At 40.4% G+C, this 26328-nt stretch overlaps 2 protein-coding genes across 4 annotated transcripts; one reads left to right on the top strand and one right to left on the bottom strand.

The window, feature by feature from the left end:
• Nucleotides 1-207: 207 nt before the first annotated feature.
• On the bottom strand, nucleotides 208-9488 carry lrrc56 (leucine rich repeat containing 56). 2 transcript variants are annotated; one of them, XM_039614354.1, is made up of 13 exons: nucleotides 9371-9488; nucleotides 8999-9133; nucleotides 8496-8583; nucleotides 6910-6970; nucleotides 4831-4927; nucleotides 4196-4393; nucleotides 2827-3004; nucleotides 2509-2739; nucleotides 2241-2308; nucleotides 1520-1662; nucleotides 1075-1280; nucleotides 623-938; nucleotides 208-445 (listed from the first exon to the last, which is right to left on the bottom strand). In XM_039614354.1, the coding sequence occupies exons 1-13, from the start codon at nucleotides 9413-9415 to the stop codon at nucleotides 283-285; spliced, it is 1929 nt and encodes a 642-aa protein (XP_039470288.1). In that variant the 5' UTR covers nucleotides 9416-9488; the 3' UTR covers nucleotides 208-282. The 2 variants fall into 2 exon arrangements, with proteins under 2 accessions (XP_039470288.1, XP_031612353.2); XM_031756493.2 differs by having other exon boundaries at nucleotides 8999-9171; nucleotides 9371-9483.
• A 1980-nt stretch (nucleotides 9489-11468) lies between these two features.
• Nucleotides 11469-26033, top strand: LOC116333285 (GTPase HRas). Of its 2 annotated transcripts, none has more exons than XM_039615402.1 (6): nucleotides 11469-11765; nucleotides 18773-18926; nucleotides 19713-19891; nucleotides 21254-21413; nucleotides 22103-22227; nucleotides 23215-26033. In XM_039615402.1, the coding sequence occupies exons 2-5, from the start codon at nucleotides 18816-18818 to the stop codon at nucleotides 22220-22222; spliced, it is 570 nt and encodes a 189-aa protein (XP_039471336.1). In that variant the 5' UTR covers nucleotides 11469-11765; nucleotides 18773-18815; the 3' UTR covers nucleotides 22223-22227; nucleotides 23215-26033. The 2 variants fall into 2 exon arrangements, with proteins under 2 accessions (XP_039471336.1, XP_031612343.1); XM_031756483.2 differs by having other exon boundaries at nucleotides 11470-11765; nucleotides 18770-18926.
• Nucleotides 26034-26328: the final 295 nt, after the last annotated feature.

Genomic DNA, 26328 nt, shown 5'->3' with positions numbered 1-26328 from the left:
GATATTTTAGTCTATTTAAGAGCAGTTCTGTGGTGTGAGAGGTTTTGTCTCAGTAAAGGAAAATTTCCAACTACTGTTTACGCTGTGAGCTTCGTGAGCACTGGATGCTGTCGAACTGGTGAACAACAACAGTATCTTCAGTTCTTAAAAAACAGAGAAAAAGAAACGATGGCGTAGACAATGATAGATCAATATACGGCTGAGTGATGACTTGAAAAAGGGGAAAGACCCCATTTAATGGACCAGTTAAGAGCAGCCATACTGACAGGGGACAGTCAAGAGTCAGTCTGGCTGTGAGCTCCCTCTGCAGGACTGGAGTAAGTGGTGCTGGTGATGTTTCTGTAAAGCTGCCCTGGCTGTGTGAGGGCGAGTTATCGCTGGTCTCTTGAGGATTTTGGATATTTCACACTTCTGGCCTGGCTGCTCACCAGAGTCCATCTTCACACTAAAAGATAGAGATTTTTTTTAATATCCACATTCCACTGACCAAGTTGCAATCACAATTTAACTATAATATGGTGATGTCACTGATTTACAAAACTCGACTGAACATTTTACAACAAAATGTGTTGTTTCAAATGTGACTATTTAAATATAAAGATATTTTTTAATAATGACATACCGTGAATGCTTCAGCCCTTTACTCAGGCCAGCTGTTGGAGGTGGGTGCGGTATGGGTGCAGGCAGGGTCATTGGAGGCATACTCATTTGCAGGTCTGTATCTCCTGAAGTCACACCTATTTCAAAGGCGCTGCTGAATTCAGGTAAATATTGTGGTCTGGCCCGGCTAAGATGAAGCCTCCGTGCACGGATCCCTTGTGGTTTCAAATCAACAGCAGCTCCACTGCCTTTGAGAGGAGGAGAAGGGGACACTGTGGTTTTGGGGGCCAGCGACAGTCGAGCCATATCCGAGGGTAAGTTTTTTCTGGGAAGCAGATCTAAAAATAAATAAATAATTGAAATAATTCAGTTATTTTTCTCCTTGCATTACAAAAAGATCATACATTACAATTACTGCTTTTATTCTTTACAGAGTTATCTATAATTTGTGGAGTTTGTACGCTGAGTTCTCACCTGGGGAAAGAGACTGGAAAGAGAAATCTAGTGAGGCTGCATCTTGGTTGTCATACTCTTTCTCCTCTTCATGTTCTTCATCACTGCTGTCACTCCTCATAGCACCACAGCCATCTTCTTCCTCATCACAACGGGCTTCTTCATCATCAGAGTGCTGAATGGACAAGATTTGTGGCAGTCTGTCTTTCGCTATGGCCTCAAGACGTCTGAAATAAAGAATGATGATATTTAGTTTTATGTGCATACAAGTCTTCAGACATAGCCACATCGACAGCCATGTGAAATCCTCCACAGCCCTCTGATGGTATACAAATGGACAACTGTTTTAATATGCAATTTATCTATCGCATGGCCAGTAATGGCAAGATATAGATTAAAATGTAGCTTTTATTAATTTTTACATGTATGTGTTTTTAAAAAAGTAAAGTAATTCAGCATTTAATACCTGCTATGCTGTTCCCTCCAAGCTCTGAGCTCTGCAAAGACATCAGCACGTTCTGTCAGATCAGGCTCCTCGAGGTCGTATGTGTGTTCTGGTACATGAATGGGAAAGTCTCGGGGGGTGAAAGTAGACCTGGTGGGTGCTGTCTATGAGACAGTAGAGAGGCACAACAAGCATGAGTGGTAATAGATGATGGTAGGAAACTTAAAGTAATAGAGGCCTAAGAGCACATTAATTATGGATAGCAAGAACAGTGAGGAACAACAAACACAGCAAGAGCAGACTGAATGAGACAGAAAGGTATAAATAAGATGCAGAGTGACAGTGGTGGGGTGTATTTAACAGATCGGAGGGTGGTGACAGTGATAGCCCCGTCTGTCAACTTCTTCTGACACAACCCTTCTCACATCTCCATCACCCCTCACTATGCTTGTCCTCTCAGGTTGTTTGTCTGCCTGATAATAATTAGCTGATTCTTTTTATACTGACATGACATTAAAGAGATGAGCTGCTGGTGCCAGGCATTCATAATGGCCTGTCAAAGCTCATAAAGCTTGTTGTTCCTCTTAGTGGACAATGAAGACTCTGCTTTATGGGGAACAGTGAGACAGAAATAACTCATGTATATGGATCACAGCGTGTGGTATATGGATTCATCTCATAATTTATTAAGTGAGATCAAATAATTTTCTCCACTGCATTGCAGGACTTTGTTGCTACTTACCCTTAACTTTTGTCGCTTTGCTCGAATAGCCTGGACTGGGTTCCCACAGAAGATGATGTTACCTGCTCCTTCAAAAATTGACAGAGTAAAACAGGCATCAGTGATTGAAACTGTCATTATTTCATGGCACAATTAAGTCCTCTTGGTGGCACTGTTGAGCAAAGATTGTTTTTACTGCTCCAACAGTTCACCTGCACAGAGTAATGCTAATCAAAATAAAATGGAAATGGCACTAAGACTAATGAGATCAACCACAGGAGTGCCTAACTGTGAGTCAGAGCGCTGGTTTCAGCTTCCACTACTGCCAGATCTGAGTCTGTAGAACCAGGTCTGGATCCAGAAGGGGAGAGAACTCCAGGCCTGATTGCTGACATGAGTCTGGAGCCTGAGTGTGGTCTGTTGCCTGACGATGACATGGCCCAGACACCAGAGAAGCTGGGAGAAGGGCATCTGGCTGAACTGGGTCGGCTGTAAGGATTTACACTGTTGGCTGTCTCCTCTACAAAGACAAAAGTGAGGTGTTTGTTAAATCGTCATCTGAATATCTGGACCGTGTTGATGGATTTAGAACAATACACACACACACCATCTTCACCAGCAGGATACGAGAAGTTAGAATCTCTGATGGAGTTTCTGAGAATGTCCCAGTCTTCTCCCATGGTGGTACAGCAGCTAAGCCTGTCCTCCTCCACCTTTACATCATCAAGGTAACGCAGCTGAGGGACCAGCTCCCTCACCGCTGCCCGGTAACTGTAGTCTGCCATCTGGGAAGGAGGAACGAAACAAGAGAAAATGACAGAGCCAAGGTGTACAACGAGATTCAAGATCACATTCAAATTCTGTCTTTTTGCAACAGTAACATTTTTAATAATACGTGGTATTTTTAAATAGGGGTGCCAGACAGCATAAGCTGATCCCAGCTCATAACAACTAGCGTTTGTAAAGTCTTGCACTATAAATACTAGACTTTTATCATCCGGAAGAGAGCAGAGAGCGAGAGTGAGGCCAGTGAATCGCTGGCCTCTCTTTGGTTTCACCAAACCACACAGATGCAGAAAATGAAAAGGAGAGTGTGAGAGGCTGGTAAACAAAAGCAAGAAAATGAGAGAAAAGAGGAGGAGAGTGAGTTTTAAATAAGAGGAAGTGAGAGAAAGACAGAGCGCAAGAAGAGTGATCACTTGGCAAGGGAGTGAACCCAAGAACCCCCTCAGTCGTTACAAAGCACGGGCCTAATGCATATTCAGCTCAGCATCTCTCCTCATTGCCCTAGTTTCTTAATTAATGCTCTGCTGGTGGGTGTAAATAAACACATTCACAGTGGCCCAAAAAACTCAGCTCACTGCAGCTTCTGCCGTGTACCCAGCTACAATCAGCTTCACTGACTTGGCCCATGATAAGCTGTTTAAGGCTTTGTCACAGAAAAAAAATGCACCTTAACATAAAAATAAAGCATTGATGTTTACATACATACTATTTCAACAGTATGTTTTGTCTAATTATTTTTGAGTATTTTGATGTCTCCTGCTCTAGCAGAGTGTTTCTGTTGCGTTAAGGACCCACATACAGAGAGTTGCAATCGCACACATGCTCTCATGTCTCAGCACAAACTGATTACATGTTAGAGATTATCTGTCTTTAGGGCTGACAGCCAGCCAGCACAGGCGAGACTGTTGAACGATTAGAACCACAAGTTGCATTTGCAAGTTGGCATTTACAACATCAAATGAATACAACACTTCCTTTTCAGGAACTCTGCCCAGCTCCTTGCTCAAGCGCTATTCAGCTGCAACCATTCTTGGTTTCGTTTTATCTTTTGCCAGACTGCCACTCTGAGCATTGCACCACTCTGTAGCGGTTGCTTCAAGATGTACTGGGTATGTTAATCGCAATAGGAGCATCCGCTTAAAGTCTAAAGATAAACAACAAAGGACAAATACATCGCATAATACCCATACCTGAGTTGATGTGGGGTTTGGGCGTAAACAGACAGGGTTTCCCTCCAGGGTAAGTCTCTTCAGTTTGCTACATAAACCGAGATACTGAACCTGGACTAAATCATCCACGTCATTCCCTTCCAGATCTAACAGCTGCAGGTTCTCCAGCATGCCAACCTGACTCAGGTCTGACACGTTGTTATAGGACAAGTACAGCTCCTGAGAAGGAGGACAGGAAATAAGTGTTAAGTGGTAGAAAATGTGTGATTAATGAACTGAACCAGCAGAAGGAAAATGCACTAAAGAAATAGAACATGTTGGACCCAGGTCACACTGTGGTATCGTCCCATGTCACAGACAGTTGGACGTTTTAAACAGCGGAAGTTCAATTACTTGAATTATATGTTACCACCTAGGCACGTTCAGTATTTGCCGCAAAAACGTGGAAATGATTTGGGTAAAAATGGTACCATGACAAATGGAAATTAATGTTTGAGGTATGAAGGCCTATTTGAAATGTATCCAATAATCATTGACACAATTTCTTTTTTGTTCCGTACACACATTTTTTTTAACTTTTGCAAAAAGAGAAAAGAAAGAAGCTACCAAGCTCCTGAATAGTTCCTACAAAGCCACCTGTAACCTATAAAGTCTACCGTAACAGCACAGAAAGTAGTAATCCCATCTAGGTCTTGTAGGCAGCACCGAGACATCCATAGCACCTGCAGTTGGGAGATGGTGGTTCCCAAGTCTCTAGGGAGACAAAATAACACAAACTTGATTTAGAGGCAGGAAAGAGAGTTACATAATCATGGCTAAAAAAAGGATACTTTCTTGGCTACTGAAGCTTGCAGCTCCTTTCTCTTTGTGAAAATGATGTCCTGTTCACTGTCTCCCGCTTTCCTCCCTGCCCAAACCTTTCCACAATAGTTTCAGTCAGTGTACTACTGCAACACCCACTCCACTACAGCTCCCACAACCCAAGGCAGGAAATGCTATCAAAGCCAGTGCATGTCCGACTGACTCTGCTCTGCTCTGGTGCTCTCGAGGTGGAGCAGACAGTTCATTATCTTTCTCTGTGTACAGTTCTGTGCAAAAGTTTCAGAGTACTCTTCATTTTCTTATATTCTGCTAGGAAAAATTAAAATTAGGTGCAGGGATTTATTGAAATGAGTAACCATACATACAGTCTGTTATACCTGGGGAGGCCAATCCATGATTGACAGTGTTGCAGTTATTGCATTGGCAGTGAGTTGGGGATCGCTGGCATGTTGAAACATGAAGCTGTTGTCAATCCAACAATTCAGATGGCATTGCAAGGTAGATGGTACTTTTCTGTGGTCGTAACACTTTCAGTGTTGGGGAGATTTCCAACACCACTGGCCCTCAACAGTGCTCTATAGATGGCTGTAGACACTCACTCTTACACATCTCTCCTGTCCTCCTCCATAAATATTGATTATTAGATAATTAGATAAACAAAACAATTTTTCTCATTTTCATGTAACACTGATTTCATTGTCCAATTTCCTTATTTTAATTAAAGACACACTGCACAACATGCTTAGATATGCCATGTTTTCAGTTAATAGCTCTTTGGGAATCAAGTTGGTGGTTCAAATATACTACTTTATTGCTTGTGTTATCTTTTGGTATCTTTTATTATCTGTTCATAGATACAACTACAGAACTGGGAACAGATTATGTTTTTTGTTACAGACTGCTAGCAACAGAGTGCCTACAGATACAATGTAAAATTCTTTCTTCGCTAAACTATCTGTTATGTGCACAACATTCGTTCATCCCTTCAGTTGGGTGCATTTTTTATGCTCGAATAATACATATTTCATATTTCTATGTTAACTTGTTTAACAAACAAAAACACATTCCTCTGAAAATGGTTAGGTATAAGCGATGGACTGAAAATGAGTGAAAAACTGACAATGTCTAAGTAAAAACTTTGAAAGACTTTATAAACTATTGCTCAAGACCACTTACAAGAAAATCTGTCTCATTAGAAGCAAAATATAAAGTCATGAGAGTTGGGTGAAGACTTTTGCACAGTAATGGTAAAAAAAATTCTCTCCATCTTGCTTACTGTGACAACAATTTGTAGCTTTGCTTTAATATACTTTTGATGAAACAGCTGTAGCTATAATCACTGGACAAGCTAGGAAAAACTTAAGATATTCCCTGTCTTCTTCTGAGGATCAAATGTATGATTTTGAAATCTGATAGTACCTGAACCCCTCTGTATCCTATTGTGGGAAAGGTGGTTTAACCTGTTCTCTGTGTATCTCTAAACCTGTACACAGGTCTCACCTCTATGGTGTCTGGTTTACAAGTTGCAACAAGCATCTTCCACACATAAATATTGGAAGTCCCTATTTCAAAACCTTGGCACTATAGCCATACTATACTTCTTTGGGTAAGCTCATAACTTTTGACTTCCTGTAATGAAACAAAGTAAGACCAGAGTAAACCACAACAGCATTCACTAAACTATTTTTTTTTCTGTTCTGGGTTAACTTATATTTATTTATCTTCAAGGAAATATGTGGGTGTTTCCTATTCTGGAAACATGTATAAAATAAGATAAAAATGACAAGAAAAATGACCAGAAGCATGTGTCAGTATCATCTTGGAAATCTATAATTCATAATACTTTGTAAATTTCTTTCTCAGGAATACAAACTTTGAAGTAAACAAAAAGATGATATTTTTGTCTTACTTACCTTACTGACAGGATCCTGCTGTTGTTCATTTTTAGCTGCACTAATCCAGGCAAGTAGACACCTGCAAGAAAATTAATTAAACAAAACTATTTTTGTCATTTTCATGTAACACTGGTGTCATTTTAACATGGTTTCGTTCTTATCACCTGATTTATTTGCTAATCAGATGTTCAGCATCATTTAAGTAAAAGAAAGTGTCCCTAAAGTGGCAGGTAAACATGACTCATAGATGTACAGACAGTGTTTGTCATGCCTTACACAATCTAGGATTTTTTCTGAGGACAAAGCTCAGTCATAGTAAATATATCCCCCGACCATTATCTAATGATGGCTGGCACACCTGTGAGGTAATCAGGTGTGGATATGTTGTGTATATTTATGACTGTCTGCTCTTTCTGTGTTGTGATTATTACAAGTATCTGTTATGAATCATTACTGTAAATTGTGTTAACAGTTTCCCATTGCTCACTAGCTTAACTGAACTTAAATGAGATAAAAGTTACTGTATTTTTTGTAGCCTTGCTACATAAAGAAAACAATAACACCACTGATGCTGACTAACAGTGAGCTCTAATGAGTACACATACAAACAGACACCTATTGTTTTACTGTTTCACATATTCAGCTGCAGTACTGTGCAAAAGTATTGAGCCTTTCCTCATTTGTTTGTATTTTGTTTTCAAGAAACCAGACTTTGTTGTATTTAATTAGTCTTGAGCAATAGGTCTCTGGGCTTTCTGAAGTTTTTCTTGGGACATTGGCTGCTTTTTTACTTATTTTCAGTCCAGTCTTTGTACTCCATCCTTTTCTTAGTTAAAGTACTTAACACTGACCTATGAATCATTCAACAACTAAAAAAGGTACCTAACTGAAGAGGTGAACTAGTTTTGTGTCTACAGACAACTTACACAACAGACAATTTAGAAAAGAACCAATTTTAAATTGTATACTTAGGGACTTTTTTACAAGCTAGAACAGTGAGTGTCTACAGACATCTGTAAAACGCAGTGGAATCTCTGTCATGGTTTGGAGATGCATTAAAGTCAGTGATAGACCAATATTGTCCAATTTTGATCACAATCTGGAAAGTGTTAGATTTGCAATGACTTCATGTTTAAGCATGCTAATGATCCCAAACATACTGCCACTGCTGTAAAAGCATACCTGGATAAAAAACATGCCATGTCCTCTCCAGAACACGGACTTCAACATTACCTAAGCAGCGTGGGATCGTGTTGACTGAGAACAGAACAAAAGGCAGCCAAACTCCCAAGAAGAGCTTTTTAATGTCCTTCAGGAACCCTGAAGACTACTTAAAGAAATGCCAAGAAAGCTTGCGTAAGAGAGTTGAGACTGTGTTGAAGAATAAAAGTGGTCATGCTAAATACTGACTTTGGTAGACCAAATCTTGTTAGATTAATACAAACTCTGATTGTGGTGTATATTTGTGTATATTTGCACATACTTCAATGAATCACCGCACCTATTTCCCATATTTCTTGCAAAATATAACCAAATGAAGGGTGCCTCAAGACTTGCACAGTGCACAGTACTGTATTTAATCAGTGACATGTTATATATCTTACCAAAGTTACCAAGTGTGTTTTCTTGAGTGTCTACACAAATCTCCAGGGAGGTCACATTAGAGAGGTCTTGTGTGTCACACAGCAATTTCTGTAGGAGGAGAATAAGAAGCTGATCTGGACTGAAGGGCATTGTCTCTTTACTTCATGTAGTCTGTATCATTCTGTAGCTGGTATTAACAAACATGACTTTGATTTGATGTTAAATCTTTGAAGAATTTTTTTCCCAATTTCAGTTTCAAGCATAGTCTTTTTAAACAAAAATTCAAAGAGGTTTTTAAGTAGTATAGGAGACAAAGCTAAAGGAATTATTTCAGTAAAATAGACATTATAATACAGGCAAGATGTATATGGTAGATGTTATCCAGATGCTGACATTTGCTATTGTCAACTTAGAATTACGGTATGCTAACTAAATGCTTTCACTATTTTCTTATATTCGTATAAACAACATGATAAGAGGTGTATAACAATGATAAATACTAACTGTATTTAAATGTACCTACCAACTTCTCCGGGGAGAGATAAAATTCCACTGGTGTTTCAGAGTCCTCGCAGGGTTTACTTGCAGGAGTTGGGTTGATGGAGCCTGAACCACTCACCTCAGTCACCAGGACCCGTGCTGTAACGGGCCGGACCCCCTGGGGCACAGACCCATGACAGTAACTCATCCCTCACGCTGTATAAAATAAACAATCATAAAGTTATATTGAAAACACCAAAACCGTATGGCTTGTGAAACAAAAAGGAAGCAGTGAGCAGTACTTTCTCTAGAGCCAGATATTGTAAGCAGCGCTAAATAAAGCAATAACTACCCTAGCTACATGCTGATGTATACGGAAATATAACATTGTATCTATAATAAGAATATATGTCACCTTTTGCAGAATTTTCCCGTCAGTGTCACTAGATAGTCTATACATTTACATTCAAACCTACAACTGAGGGCTTGCAAGCAAAAGTTTCCTTGGCGACCACAGACGACTTCCTGGATACAGCACTAACTGACCCCAGAGCCGCTGAATGGAATCCATTCAGCGGCTGGCACTCATCTAATCTATTATCCAGTAGTTACTGGATAATATCCTTTAGATATTGATAAGATCAATCCAGGAATGATAGCGTTTTGTGCCTTTATGGTTGGCATTAGCATCTGTTTGGGATCATATTATCCAATCAGTTACTTTAGTGGATAAAATCCTTTCTACATTCACATATTGATAAGATCAATCAACATAAGATCTGTTTCCACTGATTTTCAGTCTAGTTCTTGTGTAATTTGGCATACTCCAATACTCCAACTCCCCCCCGTTTCCCTTCATGACAGCCACTGAGAACATTTCTGATGAAGCTTCAGCAAACAGTAGATTGATCAACTGAAGGACAAGATACATCTCTCAAGTCCTGTGTCAGGTCTTTCTTTCTGCTCATTAGCTGTAAATCTTTTTATGCCTGTCACATCTTTTGGCCCAGATTGCCCAGATTCTTTTTAGGGGCACACTGCACAGTATTAACGATTTTCCAAGTTTTCAGCAAATAGTTCTTTGGGAAACATCAAACACTGCGATAAACATGTGTTATCTTTGACATTTATTATACATACAACCAAAGAAAAGGATGCTAGTAACAAAGAGCCTAAAAATACCATTTTAAATTATGTTTAGACACAACGCTGGTTCATGCCTCGAATAAGGTACATTTCGTATGCTTGAATGATTCATATAGTCAGTGTTAATGAGTGGTTGAACAAACAAAAATATTCCTCGAAAGCATTTGGGTTATGTCTACTACAAGTACTCAACCTTGGTCAAGCACATGGACTGGGCTACAAAATGAGTAAAAAATCAGTCAGTGTCCAAAGAAAATTGTTGAAACCCTCAGAAAGACTAGAGAACTATTGCTTAAAACAATTAAGAAAGTCTGGATCTTTGGGAAAAGGTTGTAACAATAGAAGCCTTTTTCTTTTTTTTCTTTTCTTTTTGTTTTTGTCTGTCTTATTTCAATGTTGTGCCAGACATAGTTGCTTTTTTAAGACAAGCTCTATAGTCTCATTTTGTTTAGTTTTTTCCATTTCATGTTATTTTATCTATTTTTTAATTTCTGTTGTTATTATATATGTTATTATTCAAAGTATATGTGAAATATAGCAATGACAGAGATGACAGTCAGGAGGGGAAAATGACAGAAAGGATCAGAGCACAAGCATAAAAACCACAATATGAGTGGCCAACTGTTGCACTTGCATGGAACAAAAAAAAATCTCAGCACCTGGAACAGAAAAATATGGGGAAAAAAACCCATACATTAAAAAAAAACAGCAATCATGAATAATTAATCTGTGAAATTGAAGATGAAGAGGTTAGAAACATTGCTACTTGGAGTGGACCAATAACGGTATTTTGTTTCAAAATTACAACCTACTGAGTTGTAACTACTGAAACAAAAAGTGTTACAATCACGCCTGCTCTCCCCTACCACATAATTTCGACATTACCTTTATAACTATCACCGGTTCCCAACCTTGAGTCATCACATTTAAAAAAAAAATCATAGTGTTTGGGAAATTTTGGTGATTTCGTTTCTTCGTTTTTAAACTTTGGATTACACAATAAATTGTTTTTTATATAAACACACATATTCTCAACCAAAACACTGCTAGTCAACTGTTTTTATGTTGATATTTATACAGAGTTTGGGTGGCACTTAGTTTTCTGAGTGGGGAAGGATTATGCTGGGTAGAGACGGATAATAGTAATTTTTAAAAAAAGACTGCGTTCCTGTTTGTCAAACGAATTAAGTTGCATTCATGACTTCCAGGTTTTTGCATGAATTCAGATTTACGTGCCTCCTTAAATACTCGGATTTAGCGTTTAAATGTGTAGGTCCAGTGGCCTTCAGAGTGGAGTTGCCAAAAATCCGACAGTACTAGAACGCTACGGTAACATGCTTGGTAACCGGGGCGGATCTATGTTTGATAGAGCTGGGCGTGGGCACTACTCCTCATCCCCTCCGCTCTCTCTGGGAAGCACATTGTTCAACGCGGGCACATTATAGGACCCAGGACCAATGAATGCCTTGGTGCAGTTTAGCTACTTAAAATTAAACAGTTTCTTACAGTGAACAGGACGCAAATATCTGAAGAATCGGGGAAAGAGACTCGGAATATTTTGTGGCTTTTTTCCGATTTCAGCGGAGAAGCAAAACAATTGAAAGATTTTCTTCTTCCTCTCCGGTAGAAACGCCGCTCCTGTCGCCAATAGACCTCTGCTTGTTGTAAGTATATTGTACACATCCTTGCTTACGAAAAATGTCGGGTTTTTTCCCCTCACCGAGAAATATGTCCTCTCTTAAGTGCTTTCAGTGTTTTGGGCACCGCTGGAGATTGCGGTCCTTACAGAAAAAACAGGTTAGCTAGCTATCATAACATTTTTTAATTCACGCCCGGCGAGCTTGAACATTATCCTGCTTCGAACTCAGCTTTCTTTCTACCCTGCCTACATAGGATGATTCCCCCCCCAACCCCTGACTGTGTTAAGCCAATTATATATTTTCTGGTAAGCGGTCTTCCTTGAGTTTGGGTGTTAAAACTTGGTTATAAAGGGATAACAGGACCATCCAGGATTTCCCCCTCGCTTTACCTCACGTTGAAAGAGAAACCGAAGACATTTGTAAGTGGCATCGCAATAGATGCTAATGTACTTCTGTCTTTTGTATTGTATAAGGAAAAGACTGGAGCAGGCTGTGAGGTTGCTGGTCTCGATAGTGGCGTCAGAGACAACTAGGGTGACGCCCCGTCACAGTGAATAAAAGCTATCACTGCGGAAGTGAGATTCCATTACAAGGCATTCACACAGATGATCATTTCAAGTCTCGTATCTGATAAAAAATGGCTAGTAAGGTGAAGGAGATTTACAAAGACAGAACTAATCACTCAGCGAATGACCATAGGAGCTCCTGGACAGCAAACAATTAAATGGATTCAGCATTCAAAGTAGTCTCAAACATTTGAATGAGTGCCCTCTTAGGCAATGCAACAGAAAGTGTTTCACTCTTGTGTTTTTCTTAGGGCTTTCTGGTATACGGTTTCTTTTGTTAATCCGCCACATCGTCACATTCGCTGACCACAGCATCTTCTGTGAAAGTCATAATCATGTTAGTGAATGTGCATCAGTCTATATGACCATGAGAAGGAGGCTTTGCAGCGATTCTGTGTGAGTAAATATTGGTGTTGGTGTCTGCAGCGTTTTGGCAGGGCAGCTGGAAAACAGTTGGAGGTGGTCCAGTGATTGAGGTGTGAGGTCAATGTGTCTTTGTTTTCTTTGAAGCTTTTTATGCAGCCAAGGAGTAAGTGTGACTCTAAAAACCAAGATTTTACAAATAACATCATCTCTTGCTGGGTTTTACTTTAGGCCCTGGATAGATTTTGATGTGTGTGTTTGTTTTGATTCTTTTGAGTCACATTATTAGGCTAACTAAACCAAAGGAGTTTAAGATAAGTTGAATGGACATTAGGTGTTTTATGTGTCCCTTTCTTTGCTTTCACATTGTTTCATGAACTAAAACAACTCAATGAGATTTATCCAGAGCCCACATTTAGAGTTTTGGGGGCGTTAGGTGTCTAATGATAACCCTTGCAGCTCCTCCAACCGGCAGGCCTTTGTGTGGAGGTCAGACGCTCTTTTTATCTCTGCTGCTGCCTCCACTGTGTCACCCTGTCCTATACACTAAAAGGATGACCCAGTAGGGAAAAGGTCACTAGAGGCTAGTGGCTTTCAGAACAGCAAACAGGCCTCTTTAGATAGTGAAACATTTAGAAATTTGGAAAGAAATGGTTTATTAAAAGAACCAAATTCAACTTTGTGTTAAATTCTAGAGAAAGGAGTAAATCCTGGTTTTTACCTATGGTGTAGTCAGTCTGACCCCCCACCGACTTCATAAATTCTGAACCAATGTCTTCACGTAATTGTGTTTCACTGGCCTGAGAGCAGAATAGCGCTTCATTCCTGAGCTGGTGGAAAACACTTACTGTTTTGGATGCTGTTTAGAAGAATGATGTCACTGGAAAGCAGAGGGAGGGTGGGGTGGTTATCAAGACTTTAGGATGGGTCTTGGAGTCTCCGTATTCGACCGTGACACCTCCCTTGAGAGGGTCTCCTTACCATCATAGCTCCATTAAAAATCTATTATCTCTGCAGTGGGCTTGTGGCTCTGCCAGTATGGATCCTTTAACCAATTAAGCACTTAAATGGAGACCAGAGTGCATGTTGAGGAAGACGGTCATCCATGTACCTAGCTCCTTTTGTCACGTGTGTTGAGAAGATGAAAAAGATGCAATGAAGTTTGGCTTGGAGGATTTTCATTATGGTTAATATTTTTCACTTTCTTGTTAGACTCTTCTCTTCTGTGTTTGTTATGCCCTTGGCATATATAGAGAGTAGTCTTCTTCCTCCCTCACCAATGAACTCTCCTGCTACCATCTGAATTGCTGCTCTTTGCTTGCACCCTCCATAAACTGTCATGTAAGATTATCCTTTTGGTCCAGGCGAGGCTCTAGGGTTTCAAAATGGACTGTTAATTTCAGACTGGCGGTGGTGCACTATAAATAACCCTAAACTCAAACATGCTAAATAGTGGCCCTTGATCATATTAGAGAGCTGCTCTACAAAGGTTTTGGGAACTTCGGAATGAGATAGGTGCGGCCTGTGTGACAGCTGTGGCAGATTCATTGCTGTTTCTTGTTGAATGACTAACAAAAGTCACCCTGCTGTAGGATAATTACTTTTGTCACATGTGCACAGTGTGTAAAAGGGACACAGACAATTGCCACATCATGAATGTATGTTTTTACATGTGTGCAAATAAGGACCCCAGAGTTTAACCATACGCTGAGAGAGCAACTCCACTCGGGATTGCAGAGGAGAAGATGGGGATATATTGTATTTGATACAGCTATACCCAACATACCCATCTGTGTGCAGAGGGGAGAAAAGCTCAGACAAAACGCTCTTTTGCTTAGTCCCTGAGTGTGGATGAAATTGATGCAAGCACTGATGATTTTGACCTCCAGAGGTTGTGTCCTCGTCTCTCCTCTCTATCTACACAAAGACCCGCTCAGTATGAGCCCCTCCTGACAACAAGTGGCTGTAGAAACACAGCAATGTCTGTGTCAGTGATTGATTTTGCTATTCATCTCCATATGTATATGTGGATTATTAATCAGCAGCTGACATGGCCTAGTTTGAGAGAAGACGGCTGTCTGCTTTCCTTCCTCTGGACTCCCAGTAGCGGTGCATGGATGTGTTGAATTTGCATTTTTTTTAGGCTGTAAATATCACTGGCTTGGCAGGTGTACACTTGAGATCTGGTTATGTAGAAGAAATGCTGTAACCACGTGTGTTAAAGGCTGAAGAACTGTGTATGATGCTGTATTCAATAATGTAGCTATCAAGTTTTTTTTTGTTTTTGTTTGGCCTACATTCTTCATACTAATCAGTTCAACGCATGAGTTATCACTGTCATATTGATGCATATCAGGTAAAAAGGAGGCATTTCATGGATATTTTTGTGTGAATCTCACATAAGCTTTGGTAAGATTTCATCTTTTCGAAAGACCATCGACCCGGAATGGTTTGGCTTCTCTTATTTCAACAGTTTCAATGCTGTTACCCCATCTAGCTCTTTCAGGCTTGAGTTTCCCTACTGGCTAACTGACCAGGTCGCTACTGCCGCAAATAGAATCCAATTCTGTGAAAAACAGTGCTTTTCTTGTTAATTGTGAGGCAGCAAGTGAACATAAGATGCACAAGTGCTCACCAGTGAGGCTTGTGGCATCTGATTAATCTCTGATTAACAATAATGTTTATATATGACAAAACAGAGCGAATATGTGGAACAGCTGACCAACGGTATGGCTGAGTATTCAGTTGCAGTCATCAAGTGTTTCATCCTGTATGATGGCATATTGGTCATCCTTAGTGAACTGAAATAAGTCATATCAAGTCTTTGATCTAAATGACTTGTCTATAGTCGAACATTTTATCTTGTGTCCACACTAGACGTGAAATAACTGCCGATGAGTCTACTAATGTTGATCCTTGCCCTGTCTGGAGCTTCAGCAGCCAAAGGTGTTCCAGTGTCTGTCTGCCCCACACAAGTCTCTGTTCGCCGCACAGCTGCTGTTTATTTAGTTAGAGGGGGCTCTAAGGAGCTAGACTGGCTCTGCTACTCCACCAGACTCTGTAGTCCAGCCAGGGCAGGCTGCACTGTGTACCAGGCTGATTTATTTACACTGAGGGAAAAGGAAGCTAAATGTTTAACCACAAGTTTGAGGGGTCAGTATAATTCCCTTCCTGTTGTGTTTCAGAATTATAGCAGCGAGGGTGTTTTGACAAGGAGGTCGTTGTTGGTAATGGTGATAGTGCTCAGAGCTACCTGTTCCATTAAGGTGAAGCAGTGGCTTAGGGGGGTTCCAGGATGTGGTGCAGGAGTGTGTGTGTTTGTGTGCTTGTGTATGTCAGTGATTGAATGAGAACAGTTAAATGACTGTGTCCTCAACTTAGCAAGTCTGGTTGTCTCTCAATCATTAACATTATTGCAGTCTTGGTTAGTCTTAGTTTGTCCTAACAGCACAGGCGCATACAGCCTCAGACACAAATAACCCAAACAGGACTTTTTTTTCTTTCTGAGATGCATGCAGATTCTATTAATACAACACCACACCCAGAGACAAATATAGAACGTCTGTTATTTTTTTCCTCTCCACAGCTAAATTAACCTTATATGTTTCATTTTCTTTTGAAATTCTGTGTCTTGTCCGGTTATTGAACTGACCACAGGCTGTGTTTATGACAGGCCACCTGTTACTCCTGTCTTTATACTGTTAGAGTTCAAGATTCACCCCAGCTCTCGCTTGTACTTTTATTCCTTTGAGAGTCAAAGCACATGAGAGAGGGCGTGAGTGTTTACTGCTCAGGTCAACTGAAGCCCTGATGTTTACACTCTTAAGTGCGCAAGTAGTTTGTGTAGCAGCTATAACAAAGAGTGCATTTTATATGAGGGATGACACACGGCTCCCTGCGGAAGGTAAAAGAGCGTATGTGAACTGTGCTGCTCATGAAATCCTGACAGATTGATTATACACTGCAGCAGGTGGTGCAGGTTAATGATTTTCCTCTTCAGGACCATTCAGCAAAGTGAGACACTATTAATGAGCATGTGGAGATGTTTAACCCACATGTGCCCGTCTTTTATGCTAAATGGCTTCATCGGTAATTTGAGACATAGTTTAAACTTTTGAGAAAGAGAGATTTAGGGTTACATTGGGTGCTAGGGTGGTGCAGATGCAGATAAAAAGTGTGACAGCATAATGCTACTCTGATGTCATTTTTAAGTTAGTGTTAATAGTGAACTGTTTTGTTTAGGAAGACTTATAATATACTAATTTTCACCCTGAATACTTATTAGAGTCACTTTGCATTAGTCACAGTTCAAAATGAGTCTTATTTATCTCACACTGAGGGGCTCAGTTTGTCACCCACTGTCTGAAATGAGCTGTTTTAGCTCCTCTCCCTTTAAGGTCATCCTCCCTTTTTTTTGAACCAGCCCATATTATATATACACTATATATACACTTTAAATTCATTGTATAGTACAATTATGACAACTGAGGCTTTGCTGTTTGATAGTACTTAAAGACAGATATTTGACGTAGAGGTGGCGTCTAGGGGTTGTTGGTCTGAAATGTCAAACAGAAAGCGAAACTATGCTTCTATTAAAAGCATAGTTTCGCTTGACTTTCTATCATTTATAACTGTTCGCCGCTACTTTCCTCTTAGGTCTTTTTAATCAGATATGACATCATTGTTATTCCACTCATTATTAGTACAATGTCAAACTGTAACCATAGTAGAGTCCTGTAGTTACCATGGGCCTCCAGCACACTTTTCTTGTGGTTAGTCATAGATTTGTAGCTGATTTAATGTTATAAAACCATCACAAGAAGTTCATATCAGTCAGTAATAAATCTGACTGATCATGTCTTCTACTCAGCAGATATTTGGTCCTTTTTAGGTTGCATATTTGGTGAGTTTGTGGTCAGCTGTTCATACGATGAGTCTCACTTTGCCACAGAACATAACAGAAAAACCATACGACTACTTTCTCTTCAACACTGGAATTTTACTGGCCAGCAACGCTGTGGCGGGGGATGATGACCTGCGTGTATGTGTCTTTGTACTGGATTGTGTCTGTACATGAATATTTGTGGCTTCACCTGGTTTGGTGGTGAAATGAGCAAAATTGTAATATATGCAAATTTCACCAAATTTTTAAGCACACAAAAATCTATGCATATCTGTCTGCTTTACATCTGTTGAAACGCAAAGAAATGTCTATTACACTGGAAAAATATCTCATTAATATTTGAATAACTTGATTTTTCTCCTGACTTTTGAAATGGAGCAAGTTTAATAATTTCTCCTAAATTTATGTAGGTTGAATTGTGCCTGTTTCAGGTAACAGAAAATAGATGTCGCGTATGTTTCCTCGCGAGACTTGCGTGTTTCTTTAATAACATGGATTGATTTATGGCTAACTTGACCATGTTACATCGACTGGACCTATTAAGTGGGTTTGGTGGAGCGTAGGGGGCAACTTCAGGCACACCTGGGAGTCATAAAATCGTAACCCTCCTGAATGGATCGCTGTAGAGTGAATCAACAAGAAATCCTTCATAACAACAGTCTCGTAGATAGTGATTTACCTCATCGTTAAAATGAAACAATGGAAGAGTTTTAGATATATTTTTATAATTATTTTATTAAGAATGTTCTAGTATTGACTGCATTTAATCTTTATTAGTCTGTATTTATTTATTTTGGGATCACTGTCCCTGTATGTTCAAAGGTAGACCTCAGTAATCTAAACCCTGAGTGATATGGATCTATCTGCCAGTGTGATGCCCCTCCTTTTTCTCTCTTGCTCCCTCTCATGCACACTTTTTGCTGCTAACACGGAGCGGGAGAGGACTGGAACATTGAGTACCTTCAGCACATTTTTCACATTCCCCTTTGAGGGTCTCAACTACAGCCCCCACTGCATGCACACACTTCAGCATACACAACCACTCATGTTTCTCACCAGTGGGCATTAATGGTATTGTCATATGTTTTGTCTGTACCACCAATTGAGGACATGTCAATCTTGACACATGCTCGTCAAAACTGTGTGTCATGTTTATTTTGGTCATTGTACTAACCTGCACCTTTTCCTCTCTCCAGCAGCGGTGGTTGTGTGTGAGTGTGTGGTTGAGCTGCAGCTGCGAACATGACGGAGTATAAGCTGGTGGTGGTGGGAGCTGGAGGCGTGGGCAAGAGTGCACTTACCATACAGCTGATCCAGAACCACTTTGTGGATGAATATGACCCCACAATAGAGGTATGACGTGCTTCTACGTGTTCTGTACATTATTCCTGCAGCAGTTATCTTTAGATGAAGTATTTCCCCTTAAACTGTTGTGTGCTTCTGCGACATTCTTTAAAATGGTTGATGTCCAGTCTTTGCGTAATTAGATGTTTTATATAAATGTCCAAGCCCACAGTCTAAACCAAGTTACTTTAATTAATTAACTTCTGTGGCAATCCTCCAAATGACAAGGCTTGAAAGAAATCCATAATTTCAGAAAAGAGAAAAGCATTTTCTCCACCTTTTACTCAATATTTTTCCTGAGAAAAAGACACTGGAATATATTGCAGAGCAAAGAGGAAGGCCAGTGAGAATGTCTTCTCCTGTCTTTTCTCCCCTTTTTCTCCCTCTCTATCCCTCTCTTTCTCACCACGCCTGCCTCTGGCCAGACAATGTCCTTTTTGTGTATTTGCATTCCTGGCCCCTATGCTCTAACAAACAAAGGGACAGCACTCCCATGTTTTTGTGACTGCATGTTGGAAGGCTAAACATTGGCTCTGATACCCTGTTCCTCTGATCTCTTGATTTTCATTTGACCTGAAAGTGAGGAGGGAATTTAACAAAGTAACCCAAGTTGATTACAGTCAAGCAGCATTCAGTCACTGACATAGTGTCCCTATAGTATACTTCTTTGCCCTGAGTGACCCAGGGTAAGAATGTGCAATGGACCACCGGTTACATTAAAGCCCACCTGAACCATCAGTTTTGTGTGATGTCTTTAGCACTTCTCTAAAAGTGCAAGTTTGTCTTTTTCTGCAGGACTCATACAGGAAGCAGGTTGTGATAGACGGGGAGACCTGCCTGTTGGACATCCTGGACACTGCAGGTCAAGAGGAGTACAGCGCCATGAGGGATCAGTACATGAGGACGGGAGAGGGCTTCCTGTGTGTCTTCGCCATCAACAATACCAAGTCTTTTGAGGACATTCACCAGTATAGGTGTGTCTAAGAGTAATGCAAAGAAAGAGAACTGGAAAATGTGCACCTCTGTATTTCCTGGCCAGACCGTAGGCTTGTTGGGGTGGAGCCCCGTTGCTAAATCATGTCTGTTAGCTTCTCTGGATGTGCATATGCAGTGTGTGTTACAGGGACTCCCGTGGGGTCTGCAGGAAAAGGGCTTTATATACGTGTGTGCCAGCTCTCTGCAGTAGTTGATGATGTCATGCTGTAGCGTTTAACACGGCTAAAGAAAGCTTAGCTCCCAACTGGAGGCTTACAGCACGATGCCAATGAAATCGATCCTGACTCAATTAGAGGAGCAGGGAGAGGTAGCTCTCCCAAGGACAGGGAAGGAGAAAGGGAGGGTGGGGGTGAGAGTTTCAGCTGGAAGTGACAGTGTTTTCTCTCTTTGCCACATTTTGTCTTTCTCATCACATTAGGCACCCACTTGCTGGTCTTGCATGAGGCTACACTTTAAGTCACAGTTTTCCAGAGTGTGTAAATGTACTAAAGACACATTTGTTTGGCCTGTTGCCATTGCAACTCAGCTGTTTTGGACCCTGCTTTCACATAACTGCTCTTAAACCATACTGTTACCTGTGAAGGTATGCAGTGCACTTTGGCTCAGTGCCCGGTTAAATGTTTTGAGTTATCTATATTCCTGTATTTACAGGCAACAATCGTTTGTGACAAGAAAAAAAACTTTTCCCCCCACTATCAGTGCTGACTAGCGCTACATGGCAGAGCAATGTTCATCCATGTACAAAAACACCAAATAAAGACCAATCCACAACTCTAAACTTTAAGCACTCGACTTAATACCAGGTATACAGTCGGCGGTTTAAATAGGGTAACTTGTTTGCTTTGACATCAAAACTCAGAGCAAGTGTGGTCATAATTACCATTAGCAGTATTGACTGCAGATGGGTTTGGCTGACTGTACTGGAGGCTATACTGGGGCTGATTGAGAAGAAAGGCTGAGCTGATGGAGTGATCTGACCCTCTCCTCTCACTCAGTCCCCCCTGGCTGCATGGCGTTTGGCACTTGCTGCTGTAGTGATGAGGTAATGCTGTTTGCCGCCTGCCTGTTGTCCACCCACCCTCCCTGCCTCCTTCAGCAGTGCAGCACAGCACAGCACAGCCCAGCACCGGTAGGCACTGGCTCTTCCTCTGGGTCCTAAAGTTCCCTGGGTGGTTGGTTCTCCAGGGGTGGAGCTGCTGTTGATGATGCTGGGAGGATCTCAGCCAACAGACATGTAACTGTGGCTAAATAAAGTGCTTGGATGTATCGAGGAACAACAAAAAGTAAGATAAAATGAAATAAATAAACTAAATTTGCAATTTTCTTATTTTGCAACGCAGAGAACAGATTAAACGTGTTAAGGACTCCGATGATGTTCCCATGGTGCTTGTGGGAAACAAATGTGACCTCCCTGCACGCACGGTGGACACGAGGCAAGCCCAGGAGCTCGCTCGCTCCTATGGCATCCCCTACATTGAGACCTCTGCCAAAACACGACAGGTAAGCAGTTTACATAAAGTAAAGAGCAACATAAAGTTTTTCCGCAGAAGAATACTTTTCTCTTATCCTGCCTCTTTTATTGGTGTTTGAATCTTTAAAATTCCTCGTATGCTAATTTTGCTGCATCATTATGTTATCTGCAGGTTATATCAGTGTTCTTATTTAGGCTGTGTAATTTCACATTTTGCAAAAATATTCATGCGCATCCTACAGCAGACCATGCGCTATGATGTGATTTGTGTTGCTGGGAACATTTTATTATGCTGCAGGCACTGACTCATAGCCAGGTTACCTTGGCTTGAGAACAGAACTACAGTATTTGAAAGGGCTCATAAGGACCAGTTGCCTCACAGCTCCCACTGTCTGTGACTCACTGTGACACATTATGTAGGTACATACATACTCGCATTCATCGCTACACCTGCAGAATATCTGTCACTCAAAAGGAAATGCAAGAAGTAAAGTAATGCAGTCTTTTTAGTCATCATGATTTCTTGACAATGCATTTAATAATTCTCAGTGCTCGCAATGATTAAGGTTGTCATGGTAATGCTGCCAATTGGTGAGCACACCTAAAAGCTTTGCTGTCAGTCAGAAGACGTGCATTTAATATACTTGACTTGAAAGGGAGCATTGTAAGTTCCTGGATTTTTTCTGTAACATTTTTGTGTGATTGCGTGTGTTTACAGGGAGTAGAGGACGCCTTCTACACACTGGTTAGAGAGATCAGGCAGCATAAGTTGAGGAAGTTGAACCCACCCGATGAGAGTGGTCAAGACTGTATGAGCTGTCGCTGTGTGGTGTCGTGATGCAGGTGAGAAATGATATACACAGTAATGGTCACCAAATCAGTTTGCAAAGCTAAATTGTGAATGCATGGAATGATGGGATTCACTGGCTTTGGGGAGGGTTTACCTTTAAAGGGACATATCATTACAAGTTAATAAAAAGTTGTTCACCTTTATCCTGTGAGGGTGGGAGCTGGCTTCTTCCAGGCTGACAAAGCCCCCAACCATAGAGTACATGCAGCCACTGATTGATGAGTATGAAAATGATGTTATATGCTATTGTAACTGAACATGTAAGGAAGATTTTGATATGTTACATAGCACTATAGTCAAACATAAATTTTGGAAATATTTTCTCAGAGCTCCAGAGCCTGATCGATCAAAGCACATGGTAGCCCAAAGCTCTATTGCAGGGGTGTCAAAAATACAGCCCAGGGGCCAGAATTGACCCACCAAAGACTCTGATCTGGCCCACAGGACAGCTTTGGAAAGGGCATAGATTTTGAAGTTTTACCATTTTTCCTTCTGATAAAAAAAAACTTCATATCACACTAAAGTAATTAACAAATAGGTGAACATTTAAATAAGAAAATGTTTATGATTTTTCACCATCTACAATATACAATTCCATTTTCATTCCATTTTACAATAAAAAAGCCAATGAGCTACTTTTTCTGTAATGTAATACATTTATTACTTATAATTTAGTCCCAAAGAGTCATGCTGACAGAGTTCTTCCATTTACTATAGAATTATTTCTTTATCATGCAGAGAAACTGAGACATAGTACTTTCCTTCTTACAATGACAGAAAGGGGTGCTTCACTGGTCTGGCCCACTTAAGGTCAATCATGGAAAATGAGTTTGATTTCTCTGTTCTGTTGGTTTCACCATTCATTTGTTGACCACCTGTGACTGTGTGTAGATGATGCTCATTGTAAAAAAAAAAAAGCACATTTGAAACAATTTGAGTGTAGAACTTTAATTATATCTTGTGTCATTTCCTTTGCCTAGCTCACTGCTATATGTTGAGAAACGCTACGGCGCAAAGTGGCAGCATGGACTTAAGGACTGGAAGATGAAACAACCCAACGATGAAAACAAAAACTTTTCCAACAAAAGAGGACGATTGAAACAAAAGCCCTGACAGAAACCATCAGGGCTGACTGAACTATAGACTTGTATGGAAAGGGGAATATTGGACTGTTGCCTAAGTGGCTAGCGGAACTAACCTGGTCCGGCCCCATCTTTTTTGTTGGTCCACATCGACTTGTGAGCAACACCACTAATGACTCATTGTGGCGTCGCAATGTGGCGTCGCTGGGTAGCTCCACAACTTTCCTGCTAACTTATTGTTTTCAGTCTCAACACTGGTAATTGGGGGGGCGGGTATCTCACCTCCGCCCTCCTTAAAAGCCTGATTCCACACCCCATCCCCCACCTAGCTGCTGGAAGGAATGACTGACTTCAGTGGAAAGAACTGGAATTGACTTTTAGTTAACCCAACACCTCTCATGCTAACCCATCCCATCCCTCTTCACCCTACCTGCCTTTGGTTTCTTTTGAATGGCAATGAAATCCCTGCGCTCTAACTGGATACAGGGGGTGGATGCTGACATGGGAAAGACTGTATTTTTTGTTGTTTAACAATTAGCCTACCTGTAAAAAAACAAAAGAAAAATCTTTGATTTTTGTATTTGATATGAAACATTTATTTGTGATTGGCAGTTTTGAAAGTGCTTATTTCAGCTGGCACCTGGTTTGACATTTTTTTGACCTGCCTGAGGTAGTTGAAGATCCTTTTGGACTAGCTCTCTTGAATGGAGAATTTCTAGATAGATGGCTTACCGCTGCCTTCTCTCTTTACAGATGTTTCATTGCGAGTCGTCTTGTGGAATAATAATAGTAATGGTTAGTGTACGTAGATTCTGGTGCAATAGAATAATTTACTTTCCAAATTACAAAGTATTGGGAATATACCCTCTGTCATGACTACTTATTTTTCTGCTTTACTTTTTGTTTAAGAAGGAGAGGTACCGTGCATGAAAATGTAGTTGTTGTTATCTTTGCAGTTGCGAAAGCACGATAGGTTACCTGTAGAATGGGATAAATGCCTTAAAGTTGGCAGCGAGTTGATTTAAAAAAAAAAAAAAAAGCAATGCAAAAAGTCCCTGCATTTCATGTCAGTAGCTGTATGGTCTACAACAGCTATTTTTAGATTGCAAGAATCACTCCTTGTGGACAATAAGGCTCAGGAATTGGTGTCCCGGAGGATATCTATAGTCCAGGAAACCAGGGTTAAGGGATGTCATAAGTTAGTTTTTGCAAAGTGTAATGCACAAGTCCTGCCTCAGAGTAAAACTTCAGTTTTTCCACACACCAGACTATCCTCACACTGCTCTGCTTTATCTGCCACTTTCAGCTTTTCAAAGGAACAATATCAAGTCAGGTGCTAGTCATGTCAGAACCATATTTACTGTATATGTGGGACTATTGTGTGTAACAGGTGTTAGGAGCGGGATATGGGAGTGCATTGTTTTGTGTTTCTTATTACAGACAGGCTTGTGCGCTCCGTAACCGGATTAATTTGCTGCCTGAATAAAAAGACTGATGTGTGTTTACTTTGCCTTATCTGCTAGCTAGTTCGTACCTCATGTGTGCAGCGAGATCTACCAGAGACGGTCATCTGTTCAGTTTGCTGTATTGCTTGTTTGTTTGTTTGTTTTAACTATGTGTGCAAAAAAAAAAAGAAGACACGAGTGTGTTGACTTTAAACATGCGCTGTACAGAATTTGAAAGACAGGTCCCTAGAAACACTACACAGACGGGCTTTTCTGTAGTAATGAACTTTAGAGAGAACCCAGCATAAGCCAATTTGTCATAATCAAATATTCATGACATTTCAGTTCCATCACATTGGAACATGTGATAGTGATTTGACTAAATTGTTGCATTTAGCACAGATTATATCTAGATTATAATAGTTCACTGAATTGGGCATGTGTTGAAATGTACCGAGTCCTAAACACTACAAGCCTGTGGTTTCAAATGCAAAGCTTCGATGTCACAGATGACAAACTTTATCTGGCCATTGTCCTTCTTTTGAAGGAAACAGTGTTTTTATTTTTTGACTTAATTGATTTTGTACATGCAAATGAACTCTCTTTCACTCCCACCGTTGCTTACAGAAATATGACCAGTCTAATTACTGTCTGGATGATGGTGGTCAGGTTTTGTGTTCTTTTCTCTGCTTGGAGGAAGGATATGAACTGTGAATGTGCTTGAGTCTCTTGATACTGTTTGAAAGAAGCCTAGATTTTACAATTTATATTGCTTACATTATTTGAGGGATAATCCGAGGGGCCCTACTTTTGGCTGTGTTGCTTTTATTTTTCATCCACTGTACTCAGACATTTTAATGGAAAAGGAGCGTGGAGTTTGCAGTATGTAATTACAGTCCTTGTGGTATCCTTGTTAATCTTTAAACAGTACATCCGTGATATAATAATACCAGAGAATTTCACAAATCTATGCATTCAGAATACCATTGCATTAGAAAAAGCATCACATTGTCGCTATACTCAGCCAGTGAACCACCAGTATACATGTCTGAAAACCTGGCGAGCATGACAAAGACTTTCAGGACCATTGGGGGTTTTGCACAAGGATTCGGTGGGCTCAAGGGCTCTTTTGTCCCCTTGCAAACTGTGGAATGGGCGCGTGGATGGATTTTGTGAAAATGTCAACTGTTTAGCTATTTAAGATGTATTTACTCTTTGAAAATGTGGCAAATGTATTGCAGGACAGGAATAAAGATGTCAAGATCAAACTGCTTTGGTCCACTCACCACCAAACTTTTATGTTCCTAACTTTGAGATTTGCTTCCCCCTGCAGGCTACTATGTGTATTCTGCTGTGAAGTTGAAGGACTGTGACGGCTATTGGTTTAAAAAAACCAAAAGTAACTATTGCTTTTGTCTTATCATAAAAGCTGATGACATATATAGATATTCTTGACAAATGTTTTATATTTAACTGCTTATAAGGAAGAGTCCCAATGTACAACAGCGACAACCTATATAATGTGAGAAAATACAGCTCTGATAAGGGGTTCAAAGGGCAATCATAA

Source organism: Oreochromis aureus, linkage group 7, assembly GCF_013358895.1.
Source record: "Oreochromis aureus strain Israel breed Guangdong linkage group 7, ZZ_aureus, whole genome shotgun sequence".
Classification (NCBI taxonomy): Eukaryota; Metazoa; Chordata; class Actinopteri; order Cichliformes; family Cichlidae; genus Oreochromis; species Oreochromis aureus.
Note: the sequence above shows the minus strand (reverse complement) of the source record. Positions and strands in the feature narration are given on the sequence as shown.